Source organism: Dermacentor albipictus, chromosome 3 (genome assembly GCF_038994185.2).
Source record: "Dermacentor albipictus isolate Rhodes 1998 colony chromosome 3, USDA_Dalb.pri_finalv2, whole genome shotgun sequence".
Classification (NCBI taxonomy): Eukaryota; Metazoa; Arthropoda; class Arachnida; order Ixodida; family Ixodidae; genus Dermacentor; species Dermacentor albipictus.
The window spans coordinates 100,904,991-100,921,344 of record NC_091823.1 but is presented as its reverse complement, the minus strand read 5'-3'; the positions used below and the strand labels follow the sequence as shown (position 1 = coordinate 100,921,344).

Below are 16,354 nucleotides of genomic sequence, written 5' to 3'. Positions count from 1 at the left end.
AGAAATTTTGGCATGTTTTTAGAATTCCTGCAGACATTTCCATTAACAATTGTGTAATGAACTACACACACAAACACAATATGCTATATATGGGATAAAGCAGCCTGGCCAACACTAACCACGGTGAGACGAATTGGTTCCTTCATCAAGGCAGGGGCATAGTGGTTTTCAAAAAGCCTGTACAAAAATCCTTGCGATGACTCATCCTCGATAAGGACTGTTTTTGATCCAGAAATACAGCAGCATACATCCATGCGTTGCATCTGGGAAAAGAAGAAAGTCGCAGCGTGAGAAAAATGGTGTGCCAACGCCCCAATTCTCACAGCAAAAACTATCACAGATCTATGCGTGTCTACATGATAACGAATGTCAAGGTGGAATGATAGAACTCAAAGGGCAGACAGTGAAGTGCTTCGTTCTCTGGGGTCTAGAGTGACCTTGGTGACAGCACAGCAAGTCCGCATCTGATGAATTCCCACAGCCGAAAAGGAGGAAGCAGGTTCCTCTTACGCATGAGTATCGATACCGTCAGGTGACCCAAGCATTAGAACACTCACTCCATTTCTCATATTGCAAAGTTACAGCACAGACTTCCTCCAAGCACACATGCATATGCATGCAGGGAAACTGGATTCCAGGAGACAGAGCCATGTGGGGAAAACAACATCAGGGGATGCGAAAAAGTCGAGCATCCCCACACCTGTGCCTGTCTTACTCTGCCATATCGAAAGAAGACGCAGCCACACTGTGTGTGTTTATTATGTTTCAGACAAATTCAGGATGTTCCACTGTAGAAGTTAACTAGCAAAATACTGTTCTGTGCAAGACCACATGCCTGCATGTGCCCACACACAAGAATGTGTACATGTGCCGTGATGTGCATTCCACATCGAAATGAGTCAAGAATAATGCGCTACTGGCATCAATTACCTGGCTGTTAGTAGTGCGAAAGGACCCAAAAAACTTCACAGCACATGTTAAGTTAGCAATCCAAGCAAGGTAAACCCACCAAACAAGATTTAACACAAAGTTACATGCCAGACCTGAAGGCAACCTGGAAAATTAGGCTTCATCTAGACAATGCAAGTTAAAGCAACTATAAAGTTGGTCAGCAATGCTATTTAGTCGCATAATTGTACTGCAGACATCTGGTATGTTGACAACTCAGTTCCCTTCGGTCGCTTCTTTTTTCACAGGATTTTTCTCTATGTATGTGGCCATTTTTATTTTGATCTCATTTGCATAAATGACAGACTCTAGAATGGGTTTGAAAAAGTGTTCACAATTACAATGATGCAGCTTTTGTGTGCCAAACAGAATGATCACAAGTGTAGCAACAGTTATGCTAAAGCAGCAAAAAGCAATATCATACAGATGCAACCCTATAACGCTTGCATTCAATGGCTTGCTGTCACTGGTATGTGAAATCCTGTGCTAAGTGTTAATGTCTAGATGAACGTTTCCACTGAGCAATGTGCAAATGACCTTAAAGGAATAATTAGCTCATTTACAATGTTACCTGCTAGTTAAAGTGCATGAATGACAGCAAGATTAATGCTTAGAGCAAAAGTTTGCAACAAAGACTATAATATTGTTCAATGCAGCTGAAGGTGTCACAGTGCCCTCTATGGTTGCGTAACTGCATGTAGAATATTTCAGCAGTAAGTGTCATCCATGCACCTCTAAACCATAGCAGTACAATAGGTACAGGCAGCAACAAGTTATACCAAACAACAATGCCTAACAACAATACCCAACAACAATACACCAAGTTATTGCAGCCTGTGGGTATGCTCACTTGCTGCGTATGGACCCACACAGATATATCAAGAGGTCTGCATGCACTGCTGTCACACGTCAACTTGCCACAGCCAAGCCAAGTCACATTCGAGATTGCTTCAGCCATTTCTAGATTGTAATAAAGCAGATGAAATCTTACCCTCTGTCTCTTTGCGTCGAGCGTGAGCAGAGCAATGAAGCAGGTCATCTGAAGCACAAAGTCAAGGAGAAGCGCGACACCAGCATAGAGGGCAAACATCCTCACAGCTGGCATAGTGCTCAGGCCCCCTGCAATGAACAGAAAAATGCTTTGTATGCAACAGTACAAAAAGAATACCACATATTTACTCGTCGGCACACAACTACAGCCTTGTTCACAGCACAAGTTGATATTTAGCATGTGAAACCTCATCTGCTATAGTAACTTGTCGCCGCACAACGCTATGGATTTGTTTTCAGTGTGAAGAGAAAACAGCAGAAAACCAACATTCACATATGCCATGAAATCTGACTTTTCAGTTTCTGCCAATTTCACCAGTAAATGAAGCTTTCCCTGTAATGATTTTGACAGCATACTATTACCATGTGACATTTATATGAGTACTAATACCAGAGGTGTCATGCTGCAGATGAATGAGGGCAATGACAATGTGCCTCGAGTGGGTGGTCTTCCATATTGCCTGCTACATCCCAGCAATAGATTTCACCTGATTTTTTACAAGTTACAATACGAGACTAATTTTTTATGATGAGACTCAATTACAATGTAACGAACGGTTAGCGACGAAGCTAAAGCCATATTAAGGACCCACGAATTCCCAGAATCCATGCTCTCCAGTGCTTGGCAAGCCCACACATGAGATTAGTGATGCTGCTTTTTTGACTGTGATAGCAAACCGGAAAAGAAAAAGGAAATACAAAAATTATGACGAGCAAGTGTTGCAAGTTCTTACCTAGGAAAAAGCAGGTAGCCTCTGAGAAACTAGCCAGGAGCAAAGATGGCCCAAGGTTTCCGACCACACGTGCTACCTTGTCTTCAATAGGCTCTTCTTCTGAGCCATCATCTCTCTGCACAAAGCAAGAAGACTCGCATAAAACGGCTTGTTGTTGCAATGGCAGAGCCATTAAAGGGACACTAAAGAGAAACAAATCAGTTTAGACTGACACAATACAGTCAACGACCGATTTTTTGCATGCCGGGCTTTTGAGGCATGTCCAATACAAACACCTTCACGGCACCCCAACAATCCCCATAGAGCCAGTGTATAAGGATGTCTGAAATTTAGGACGCTGAAACCCTTCGCCATCCGATTTCATGCACTTTTTGCTGCAAATGCAGGTTCAAGATGGCATGAGTTGAAGCTACCACCATTGCTATTTTGATGAACTCGCAGCCACAAACCACAGCTGCCACATGCCGATATGCTGGCAGCCATACCCACTGTGGCCTAGCTGCTTCGACGTTCACTAACAAGGTTCCTGCTGTTTGGTACCATGCTTTTCATCGCAAGAATTCGCTTCTGTCAGCAATAACGCTGATTCCCCCTTTGTCATCTTCACCGATGACTTCAAAGCGCAGGAAGCACTACATTGCATAATGTCGATTCCCAAATGTCAGTTTTGCTGCAATGGAGCGGTGTTACACGGTCAAGCATAGGTAGCATATTGTGGTGAAGCATACCAAGAGTGGAAAGGGGCCACTGTCACGGGACACAGTATGTGTTCCTTAATTATGCACGCATGCACCCATCTCTTGTCACAGCCGAAGCACTGATATGCCTGATAAGTGTACTGACAGGCCCTTAGAGATATTTCAGATGTGCCTGTGGTGAATTGAGCCCTTGGGGGCCGTAAAAGGCATGGATTCATTTTTTCCGGCCTGCCCAATTTTTCAGACATTTTCACGGTCCCTAGGGAGCTCGAAAAATCAAACATTGACTGTATTCTTCCAAAACTATTTGTCAGTGTTACAGTAATAACTCGATTATTATAAGGAAAAATTAAGGTCAAAGTTCCATTTTATGAATTTCGCACTGAAATTTGCCACCAGTACGACAATGTGACATCACGTCACAGGCCAGTGTAGCTTAGTAAAACTTCTTGAAACTTGCCAAGTTTAATCTTTTACTCATTTAGAATAGAATGCAGTCCATCTTTATCGATGAAAAATGTATTGGGCTCGAGAGCAGATAGTGTCAAGATCCATTGTAAGTTGGTGTTGCCACTTGTATCATTTCTGCATGCTTGCCAAGCCTCTTCTCAAAGCAAGAGTGACTTTTTTAGGGTATTGTAGAAAGATAATTTAGTAATATGCATCAAATTCTTTTCTATTTAGTGTTCCTTAAAGATCGGACTAAGAGAATACACCCTGTGCAGGGCTTTGCTTCATATACAGGGTTTGTCCGTAATGTAATGAGACTGCCTGCCACACAGTGCTGCAGTCACCAGTAGCGTACTCCCCGAAGGCGGGATTTGTGGTGGGAGTTCTTAGCTTAGTAACGCACAGGGTGGCAGTCACGTCCGAGCTCTGATGCAGTGAGATTCTGAAGTGGCGCAAAAGCTGTTTTTGAGTTTTTGTCACGGCAGAAAACGTCAAAAATGGAACATTCGCTGGAGCAGCGATACACGATTAAATTTTGCTTTCACCTGGGCAAAACTGCTTCCAAGGCACTTGCCGTGGTTAAAAAGGCTTACAATGACGACGCCCTGTCAAGGACCCAGGTTTTCCGGTGGTTCAGCAAGTTCAAGAACGGACGGGAGACCGTCAATGACATGGAGCGATCTCGACGCCCTTCAACAAGTGGATTGGAAGGAAGTGTGGCAAAAATTAAAAATCTCCTGGACTCCAACCATTCTTTCAGTATCAGATTAATCGCCAAAGACTTCAACATGTGCAAAACAATGGTTCACAAAATTATTTCTGAAAATTTGATTATCCAGCAGGTTTGTTCGAAATTGCTGTCAAAAGTGTTGAGTGACGAACAAAACCAACGATGAATTGACATTTTCCGTGAAACGCTGGTGCAGTTAGAGAGGGAATAGGAGTCTTTAGACAGCATAATAACAAGCAATGAATCATGGGTGTTCCAGTAGCACCCTGAAACCAAGCGCCAAAGTTTGGAGTGGCACAACATTGCGAAGTCCCCGCACTCTAGAAAAGTGTGAATGTGGAAGTCCAAGGTAAAAACAATGTTTATTGTCTTCTTTTTTTACAATTGTGGGGTGGTCCACAAAGAATGTATACTTCCGAGACGAACCGTCAACGCTGCATTCTACATTGAAGTCCTTGAGTGCCTTTACAGAGCTGTAAAATGGAAACGACCACAGACTGCCAATCACTGAAAGCTCCAGCACGACAGCACTCCAGCCCACAACGCCTTCACTGCGACGGCCTATCTGGCACGGATAGGGGGTTGCAATCTCGCAGCAGCCATCATACAGCCCTGATGTTACCCTGGCAGACTTTTTCCTGTTCCCAAAGCTCAAGGGAAGCCTGAAAGGTCACAATTTCAACGATGTTCCCACCATCCAACGGACTATCACAACTGAAAGAGGTTACAGCAGCTGACTTCCAGGGAGCATACAGAGCATGGGAATCACGTTGGCATTCGTGTATTGACGCCCAAGAAGTCGATTTTGAAGAATATTAATAATACAGTCAAACCCACTCATAACGATGCCAGTTTTAACAATATATTGGCTATAACAATCGGAAGCTGTTGCACCGTCAACTTTTGTACGTTTTCCATGGTGAGATAACTTGCTTACTACAATGCCCTGATGCCGCATTATCAGTTATAGTGATGAAGTTTGGCTGCTTGATGTCCAAGCTGAAAGGTAGTCAAATGCAAAATCCTTGAAAATAAAAAAGAAAATGAGAAATTCAAGCTGCTGCACAATAGCCCACTGCTCTAACAGCCACTGTGCGTGCATTTTCCAGCCTTCTCGGCATGCCTCCTTCGGTCACCCTTCCACCCCTCTGAACCAAATGGGCTGCACCCATAGCTCTATGCCGCGCCACCCTCCGAATCACGAATGAGCTGTGCCAACTGCACTGCTCACATGTTGCTTGCTGGTTTCTCATTCAGTGCAGTTCTGCAAACAGCTTAATCGCTTGCATTCATCTTTGTTGGTTGCGCTGAAATTGTTCCTGGCCACAGTTTCTCAGCCTTGTTTCACTCGCCGCCAAAGCGGAAGACAGCTGATCTGCCCGTTGATCATCGGCAATGCACAACGTTGCAGGTGAAAAGAAAGCGCACGGCTATGGATTTGGAAACTAAGTGCTTCTAACCGATAAGGTGATCGTTGCAAATGTGCTTGCATCGGATAGTAACGGTGACGATGGCAGCGATGATGCTTTGGAGGCCCAGCAAATGATTCAGTCCCTCTAGGTCTTCATTTTCACAAGGAACCTTCCGCTGCACTACATGGAGCACCTGGATGTGTTGGAGAAGGATGTCGGCAAGCTACGCGTTAAGCATGCAAGGCTGACGGACATAGGGTTTTCTCGTGCAAGCCAGTTAGAAATACATGGCGAGAAGCTTGTGGCGATTTTGCCTCAGCATGTCTCAGTGTGATTTCTAAATCTGACAGGCTGCCACAGCAACCTTCTCCCATTTCTTAAAAAGCCCCTTTCGGGGCACCAAAGCGATGTCCCAGCGATGCTTGCATACTACTTGCCACCTGTGACCCTTCTTTGCAGTTGTTATTGCACTGGCATTCTTTAACGCCGACAGCCGCAGCTTGTTACACGTTATTGGAGTGCCCAGGAAACACTTAAAACGAGCGAACACAATCAGCAGCTGGATGAAAAAAGGTGGTGGGGAGGGGCACTGGCCTCCCTGCCATTATAGTTTTTTCACATCAGCTCTGCCATCCCCCTATTTTTATTTTCATGAAACCCAGTTATGACAATAATCGGTTATAACAATGGAATTCTCGTGGCACTTGAATATTGTGATAAGTGAATACTGTTATAAGACTGTATGTACCATCGGATCAGTAAATTCTTCTAACCAGACCCAGTCTTATTACTTTACGGACGAACCCTGTGCATACTGTAAACAGAACATACATTTTGTAGTGACTAAACTGCAGTTTTCTATCACATAGGAAAAAAAAAGAACGTCAACAAATTTGATCTTTACAAGTTTGAATACAATCACCAAGAGAGAAAATATAACCCAAATTATTTTATAAGAACAAATTGTTTATTAAAGGTGAAAACACAGCGCAAGTCCTAAGCCTCTTCAACAACCTCACAAATATTTTCCACACATTTGGACTTCAGCCACTTCAAGGGATACATAGTAAAGGCAAATGTTAACTCAAGCTAAATTGGTAAATTACATGCAAGAAAATTATGCATACGTAGGACAGAATCGGCACCACAAATGTGGAAAAATAAAACAGAAGCATGATGTCCGGCGGCACTCACACGAGGCGGACACATGCCAAAACTAGAGGACGCTTAAGCTTCGCCTTCAAGAGTGGAACGCGACAGCGTTCCCGTCGACCCGCCAAGGGATGTAAGACAATGGGCTACGGCGCAGCGACTACGCACCCCGCATCGGACGCGGTGAACGTCGAGCAACACAGCGTTCGGCGCGGCAACGAAATGTGCGCCTGAGCAAGCGATGCACGCCTGAGCCTTAGAAACAGCTCGTTTCTAAGGCAACACCGCATTCACTAGAGGCGCGTTTGTACCGCTTTGAAGCATCGAACTCGTGGCTCAGTGGTAGCGCCTACGTCTCACACTCCGGAGACCCTGGTTCGATTCCCACCCAGCCCATCTTGCAAGTTGTTTTTTATTCATGAAGTGCCTGCTGGGATTTATCGCTCACGGCCAACGTCGCCGACGCCGACACCGACGACACCAGCTTTTGTGCGACACAAGCTCCTTAACGCTGTCGCGTTAAAATGCTACTGCCTCTCATAATGTAGTACTTCTGCACCCCTACCATTGGCTCTATATACAGCAAAACCACATTAACATGAACCCGCTTAAAACGCACTGGCTAAAATGCAGTTGTGCCGAATCCTCAACCCCATCTCCATAGAGACTAATGTATCGGCTCATGACATTCCTACCAGTTAGTGCTCACCATAAAATTTTTGTCAAGTAGAGGCTAATTGTGGCACCTCAACTTGCAGTGTGGCGTGCTGTGCTGCAAAATATCTGCTCTTTTCGTGAAAACTCTCCACAGTGCAAGGAGCCTCCAAATTTCTTAAAGGATTTTGCCAATTCGTTTTTATATGCATAACAAAATTTGTTGCCAAAATTGTGAAATTTTATGTCTGTGAGTAAGTACAACTGTCATTTTTCAATGTTCTTTTGCATGCATTCTTAGTAAATGGCACGTCATTTGTACATGCTTTTATGTCATGTGTACAGACCTTGCTTTTCAGTCACAAATATATCTGCAGCTAAGCCACCTTTTGATATAAAACAAATGCTGAGAAAAACTTAGAACAGCAATCTAGCAATCTAATAGCCTACATTCATTCAATACATTTAGTGACCCTTTTCAAGCGTTCTTTTTCTTAATAATCTAACCTCTAGTGCGGCATGATCACTATACACCCTGAGAAGCAAAACCACACTGACCCTCATAAAATGTATCCTCATGCTCAAACTATGCTCAAAAACATGATGTGGCCATGTTCTTCATCGTAACTCATCAAGAGGCAGCAAGGGCAAGCCTTGTTTCAAAGGTAGCCTTACTGAATTACACAATCTCTGCACTCGCAATATCAACACGATCGTACCTGAAATCCCTGGACAAGAATGAAGATGTTGTCCACACCGACAGCAAGCACAAGGAAAGGAATGACTTCGATGATGATAAGAGTGGTTGGCGTTCCAAAGTAGCTGAACAGCCCTAGTGACGAGGCCACTGAGGCAAGGACTATGACAACCCCTGCCAGGCCCAGCGTCACCTGAGAATCCACCTGGAGTTGCAGCAAGAGACACAATGTTGCCTCAACTTAGCCTGGGTTACACATTTAGCATAATAAAGGCAGGCTTCTCAAAACATAGATATCGTGTATCTTCAATTTATCATCCCGGAATGCCCTGGACAACCCAAGGCACTGCTTTCAGCCAATAAACGTTGCCACATGTAGCTTCTCAGACAGTCCTGGGCAGCCCAGGACGACAAATTGTAGAGACCCACTGTGCGTAGGGCTATTATTTCCATGCTAAAAGTTTGACACTGTAAGGCGCAGAGTACATTCTGCATTTGAAATAATCTCACAAACTATCGATCACCAAGACACATTCCTTTTTTCTCTTTCTCTCAATTGGCTGGCGATGCATTTAGTTCCTAGTTGCACATTCAGCTGGTAATTTTAGAGCGCTCCAAGTGCTCTGGCAGCATGGTATGCCTTACATTCGGCTTGTCAAAAGCAAGGGCTCTGAACACGTTCAGCTGTGTTCACATTCAGCTGTCTTTCATAACACCATGCCCCAGCTCAGAGCACTCGGAGGAGCAGTCACCTTCGACTTGAGAGTGCGACCGAGATCTGGCAGAGTTCCAGTCACATGGCTCCAGTAGCAGTTGATGTGCAAACCTGCCAACCTTAACGATTGAGAAACACTGCAGTCGAAGTACAAAAGATGCTCAATTTGGGTGGAAAATACTAAAATTGTTTTAATAGTCAAAATGCTGAACATGCACTAAAATAAATGCCAGAGCCTTTGTTCTCAAGGAACACTTTAAACAAGCCAACTGGTATGTATAGTAAAAAAAAAGAATGGTGCGTGCCACAAACAAACGAAAATATCCACGAACTATATTTCATGAAATATTCAGAAAACAGATGCTGAAATTTCAGTTGCCATTACACATTGATTTTATTAGAAAGAATGGCACTGTTCTGTTACGTAGGTAAGAATAAATGAGTAGATCTAAAAATTAACCATTGAGAAATCGGTAGGCTCCTGTATTTGCATTCCTTTAAGAATGGGTTTCACCCTAAAGTGGGCATGAACAGAAAACTAAAATTACCGGTGTCAATATGACAACAGTAAAGAAGCTCTCTAAATTGGGTATTTTATGACAAAATCGTGAAGGTTGGCAAGTATGGCCGTGTATCTGCATCTGCCGTGGTTGAACAGGTCAGTGCCTCAGCATCTGTGCATGGTTGTTTGCAACAGAAGCACTGATGTGTTTCCTCTTCCGGCCTCAGATTGCTCCAGTTAGCGGCTGCCCATACGCCTCACACTTCCTCTAGCTCCAATCTAGAACGAGCTCCGCATCATGGCAACCTCGAGTTTGAGTGCAGTAGGAACCAGCCAAATGTATGCTAAGTCATGGCCATAGGCCATCTTCAGAAATGTGGAACCTACTTTCCCTCCACATGGCTTGCCAACACGGTAGTGACACCACTAAGTGCTCTTATTTGTTGTTTTGAGTTTTAACCCCCGCAAGGTGTGTGCGGCTCATCCGCTGCAAGACAACAAAGACAGTGATGGTGATTGCATGATGTCATTATGTGCAAATCTCAAGTGTTTGGACGGCGAGTTAGGCGAGGGACAACCAATGCTGTCATTGGCTGGGCAAAAGTGCAATGTGAAATAGCAGCAGCCACTGTTTGTTGATGTGAACGCCAGAAAACATTACATAACTTGACCAAAAGGACTAAACTGCTTGTCAAGGTAAGCTACAATATCCCAAGCTCTCTCATATTCCACATGGCAGGATATCTGCCCAAACTATTTCACAGATGCATGGAAGCATAAAAGATGCATTCAGTCGGCTAAGTGTGCCAATGATAGAAAGAATAAATGTGCAAAATAAAGAAAGAGGCTCTGCTCACCAGTGCAGTTTTAATAGAGCGGTACTGGCCCAAGGCAAGAGACACGTACACAAACATGACAAAGTAGCTGAGTAGGACAGTAAACACATCAGACTGGCTCTCTCTCTCCAGCTCATCTTCTACGGAATTCTGCCAAAAAAGAAAAAGGACAACGAAAACACACAATTTACCTTGAGACGATGCTTAGTAATACAGGAAAGAAAAAAATGTGAGTGGTGACGTCATGACATGGATTTCAACAGCGTCTGCTCGAGTGTAGTCAATTCTTTACTGGTAAAGATTGACCCCATTGTATTCTAAGCAAGCCAGCGATTGAACTTAGCAAACTGAGAGAACCTTTGCTGCATCAGAGCAACCGAAATGCAAGAAAATACTTTTATATTCATGACATCACACTGGTGTGCCAGCCCTTGGGCTTTGTCATGGAATTTGAAACTGAAGTATTACCCTAATTTTCTCCTAAATTGATAAAGCTCTTCCTGCTAAACTAACAAACCAAAATGAATTCTTCAAACACTACTTTACCAGTCAGGAATGATTTAGCGTCTCTTTTACGTATGAAAAATTGTAAAATAAAAAATATCATTAATGAACCACAATATTACTGAAACAATGTTTCATGTCTGTACCGACACCTTGTACACAATGACTAGCAATCACCAATGAAACAGTTTATTCCTGCTGGGGTAAAGGGCAAACAAGCTGCACAAGTAGCGCAGTCATAGATGTCACACTCCGTGCATTTCAAATTGAAGCAGCATTTTATCTGCGACGCTTTCTAAAAAATAACCACTTCATTTATTACAACTAGAATGTGTGGACTCAAGGTAGAGCTTGAGCTCGGGCCCAGCTCTGATCCCCCTATTCAATAACACGTAAACGCAGAGATGTTTTTACAATACAACTGCTGCACCCATCTGAACGAAATCTGTTGCATTTGAGAGAGAATGCAAAAATTCTAGTGGCTCTAGGAAAAAGAATTCCAATTTAGAGCTTGGAATTTTATACTTAAATTTGTTGTTTTTTAATACTTTATGCAAAAGGTCCAGAAATCCATACACTGCACCAAAAACATATCACAGTTGTGTAAAGTGCGTCCGTTGAAGCATCTAAAGTGGACAAATTTGATAAACAAAGGTTTTGCAATAGTCCTACTCACAAATTAGTGGTACACTATATCAATTGTGTCTGCTTACATGTATTATTACGTGCAATTTAAAGAATTGTGATGATATTTCTTATTGCTAATTTACAGAGTTCTTCTTTAGTTCTACTTATGTTTGGTGACAGCACAAATGCATCAGGACACTGCACACGTAGACTGCTGGCCACCGAGCTAACAAGGCAAGATGCGCCATCACACACTTCAACTAAGCTAGCAACTCTGACTGGATGGAATATTGTTGTTTATTGCTTCGCTGCCATTATTCTGGCACTTCTTGCCAAAAGTCCAACAGGAATTTGGCTTTCAGCCATATCACAAAGCGCTTCGTGGGGACCAAAGGAGCACCACTGGAATGAACGACACCTCAGCATGCAATATGCCACCCGCCAGCTCAAATGGCAATTTGCTTCGTCGTGTAAGTACACCTTTAAAGTTACACCAAATTACCTGCACACCTTTGTGCTGCCTGTATGCAACATACTATGTTCTGGTCGCAAGCACATGTGCTGTGCTGTGGCCTCTGGTCGCATAAATGTGTCATTTCGCTCGTTCGGTAGCGAATCGGTTCAGATCTGCAATGCCTTCTATGTAATAATGGTGCTGCATCCTGAGACGTAAAAGTATGATACTTAATGTTAAATCGAATCAGGTGGTACATGTCTGTCTTTCTTGTATTTACGATGCAATATTTTTTCGTTGCAAACGCGAGCGAAATCTCTCTGTAGGCTTGGTAGTGTTGCCTGCTCTGTATGAAACACAGTACAGCACCCCTGTCTATCCTCTTCCCTTTTCTATTGTGCTTGGCGCCTACGATACTGTGACGCCTACATATACCAACTAGCCCAAATTTCAATTGTCAAAGGAGCACTATGTGCTGTGGTGTACCCTTCTTTTCTTGCTTATTGCTTCAAGTGTCACTGTTGCAGCCCCAAATGCATACAAACTTGACCAATTTTGATGGCCTTCAGGGAACCTCTGTCACGCTAAACTTCTGATAAAATTAATGAGATAAAGAATAAAAATTATGTATACTGTGTTAAGTTCTTAAACGTGTTGTGGTTTCCTAAGTGCCAATTTCAGTGTGTGAGCATAATTGTTATCAGGTACGCCAACGAAATACAGACAACTTCTGCTAATTTGACCTTGACAGGACCAACGAAACTTTCAGCAGGTTGAACTAAAGAGGCACCATTCAAATTTGGCACCATTTATCTGGTTTTAGCACACCCCTAAATCTAATGTGCACCCAGTTTTTATGGGTTCAAATTAGAATCCTAAAGTAAAAATGACATTAGAACTCCCAAACAAAGCAAAAATCTAATGCAAGCCTGATTTTCTTTTTAAAGAATATATTGCACCTTCAATACTGAAAAACAGGAAAAGGTGAAAGCAGCCAAGTTTACTTTTACCGAACGAAATGTATTAATAATTAATGTAACCAGACAGCACTCTATCGTTGTGTGCAGACCCCAACACATTGCCTCTGATACAGTCTACTACGCATCTGACACTCGGCGTTTACCAAATGACTCTGCAGAAATCATAAATGGGAAGGTGACCCATGCCTGGGCCATGATTTTGTAGTAATGCCTCTTTATATTGTAAATGCAAAGCCGGCCCACACCTAGGCCATGAATTTGTAGGGATGCTTTTTTTTTTTTTGTGCGAGTTCTTTTCGTGCTTTTTGTTCTTTTGCAGTGGCTCCACCTGCATTCTCAATGAGATCAGCTGGCCAGTATAGTCAATGATAAGAGTGCCATAGGATCGAGCGCAAGGCATCGCTACAAAATCGCCATCCAGGACTAACCATTTCGCTAGTTGTCCTGTGACACATGCAATTCTCAGAAACTCTAAAAACATGTTACGCTATTTTGTTACTGCCAGCTTGGCATTTATATATAACATATCCTTTAAGTGACGTTTTGTAACCAAACACTGAAAGTGGCGTGAGCACTTGTTCTGTCACCATTTTATGATGACAATGAAGATGATACTGACTACAATTGTAGGCTGGTGCAAACGCAGGTTTGTATCAAACTGCCCTGTGTAGCCAATTTTCGAACCAATGTTCATGGAAAAAATTGTGTGCATTAGAAATGTATAAATATGGCATTCATTATAGGCTGCTGTTTTAACTAGAAAATCTTCCTACGGCAGGGCACAAATAGGCAATTTTGGCGAGAGATAGTGTGTGATGCATCAATTGTCCCCTAGCGCTGCCAAAACAGACACTGCAGCCATTGGGGTCAACATTCAGGCCAGGTGTATTCATGCTGACCAGTCAAATTTGCCTATCCAATGAGGGTCAGTTTAAGGATTGAAATAATTAATGTTTTGGCCCATAGAAATGTATGGGTGCCAGCCGGGACCTTCAGTCATAGACGAATGAACACAAAAATAGAATGGACCAGAGTCGAATTAACGAAAGTCTACTGTATTAAACATGGGTGCAAGATGCCAAAGGAGAATATCAGCCATAAAGTTAGAACACTAACAAAACATATTGTATGCACATCTTTCATGTTCAACACAAACAGGCGCAGCATAATTTGAGAGCAACTCTCACCTCTGAAATGAAGGCAATGCTCATGTTTGCATTCGAGAAGTTCTTCAGAGTTTCAATGAACCTGCATGAAAAAAAATTGATCACACATGCTTCTACACTGCACCGGTGAGTTACGCGACCAAATGCCTTACTAAACATTTGCCTTAAATTATTTCACTGTGCAATGAAAAGTTTTCTGATGTTGGAAATACCATGAAATGCACCTTAATATACATGTATTTTGATCATCCCATATCCTCCCAGAGAAACAACAGCTTACCGTCTTTTTTCTAATGCCAATGCACTTGTGTATTTATTGTTAGACTTCTCTCAATTTATCTTCCAGGGTGATATGATCATAACATTTTTTCACATAATATTCAAGCTTTGTGTAAACTTGAAGATAACGGATTGTTATAGTGATGGTTATATTATTTTTCTGTCACTGTTGTGTGACTCACACGAGCAAAATTAGCTAACGGGATAAATAAACGGATAAATGGTTATTCAGTTCATTTGTCCATTTACTTTCGAGCCATCGTCTCGATTGTAAGGCTTCCTTTTCCCTAAATTTAACAAAATCCCTAAATCTTGGCAAAACAGAGTATGGCTGAAGAGAGACTCACTTCCGCTCCCAGGCTATGGCAGGTCCAAGAAGCGATGGGTTCACATTGTTGTTCACAAGAATCGTGATGACAAGGGCAGATGCCGAATAGTACTGGTCACCAACGATGCCACCAAGACCAACATAAGGGAACACAGGCCCTCCGTACTGACCCAAGCAAGGCATACCACCAAAAGCTTCATCACTAGGCGACAGTGGTGAGCTGGGAAAAGCAGAAGGCTAACTTGAGCATTTCACAACAGCACACCCAAACAATCAAAAGTGCAATCCTTTCTTTAAGGAACTATCCAGAAGTTTCATGAACAACACACTTTTACTGCGAATTGCATTCTTGGCATTGTCAGACCAGTTTTCTTTCCGGCTATCTAGCTATATCCCCTTATGCCTTAGCAGTTTTAGTTACGAACTGATGTTGACAATCTTGGGTCTTTTGACTCTGCATGAAAGACTTCTTTATTGTGACAATAGTTCTGTGCCAAGTTGTGCAAGGTGACATTGACTGTCCCACACTGTTCACAACCTTGCACTTTCACATATCACCTGGTGAAACTACCAAGTGTCTGTGTACATTTTATCCTGACATTTTACCGTGCCCACTGTCATGACTGCAGGAAACATGTGATCGTATGTTTTTGAACAGTGACATTTTTCTTTGACTTTACGTGGAAGTTTGCTGCATGTATTCTGGTTTGATTTTGTAGTCGTATTATTCATGGTCAGCTTTGTCATCACACTTGTACTTGTCTGCTGTACCAGTACTCACTTGACAAATATTTTTCTTTTTTTGCATTATTCTTTTCCCACTGCGCAAAAAGTGTTATGTATATGGCGCAGTGAGCTGTCACCAAGGCCACAAGGCTAGCCACTAGAAATAAATAACTCCAATCCAAATAAAAAAAGTGTAGGCTGACCTCAAAGACAGTACAGTCTACAAATGCCTGCTGATCTTTCAGGTAGTGCAGTCTTAAAAATGTGGGCAGTTTGCATGGATAATGCACTAATTGGTATGTTCTGCTCTTCGATGAACCTCTTTGCCACCAATTTGGATCACTGTATATGTGCCAGTGGGTATGTGTGGACATCACGGCAATGCCGTCAGATGGTGCAGCGTGTCCAAAGGGAAGCACGAGAAAGGAGCCCAACACAGCTCATACATGATATATTTTGGCTATTCACGTACTTTGACAGTCATTGTAGACCCATTCTGCCCGTATTTTTTTCTTCAAGCATCAAGCGACTTAACAAAACTGTGTTAAGGTGTTTTTTTTGTTTGTTTGTTTGTTCTCCTGAATATGAAGCGGGACACCACATGGCTCAGCTGACACAATATGAAATCATAGGTGGCTCATTGCCTTTTGTGTGCCTATAGGTGGTGACTGCCACAGGAATGAAGACAAATGGCACATGGCAATTCACTGTG

General features: G+C 42.7%; 1 protein-coding gene across 1 annotated transcript in view; it reads right to left on the bottom strand.

The window, feature by feature from the left end:
• LOC139057489 (NPC intracellular cholesterol transporter 1-like) overlaps window positions 1–16,354 on the bottom strand; it is a 70,016-nt gene that overhangs the window by 25,269 nt on the left and 28,393 nt on the right. The window contains exons 9-15 of the mRNA XM_070535823.1: window positions 14,936–15,136; window positions 14,331–14,391; window positions 10,600–10,728; window positions 8,548–8,730; window positions 2,733–2,847; window positions 1,940–2,067; window positions 120–263 (exon numbers count right to left, since the gene is read on the bottom strand). Coding sequence (XP_070391924.1) covers window positions 120–263; window positions 1,940–2,067; window positions 2,733–2,847; window positions 8,548–8,730; window positions 10,600–10,728; window positions 14,331–14,391; window positions 14,936–15,136 — 961 coding nt within the window. The remainder of the gene's footprint in view (window positions 1–119; window positions 264–1,939; window positions 2,068–2,732; window positions 2,848–8,547; window positions 8,731–10,599; window positions 10,729–14,330; window positions 14,392–14,935; window positions 15,137–16,354) is intronic.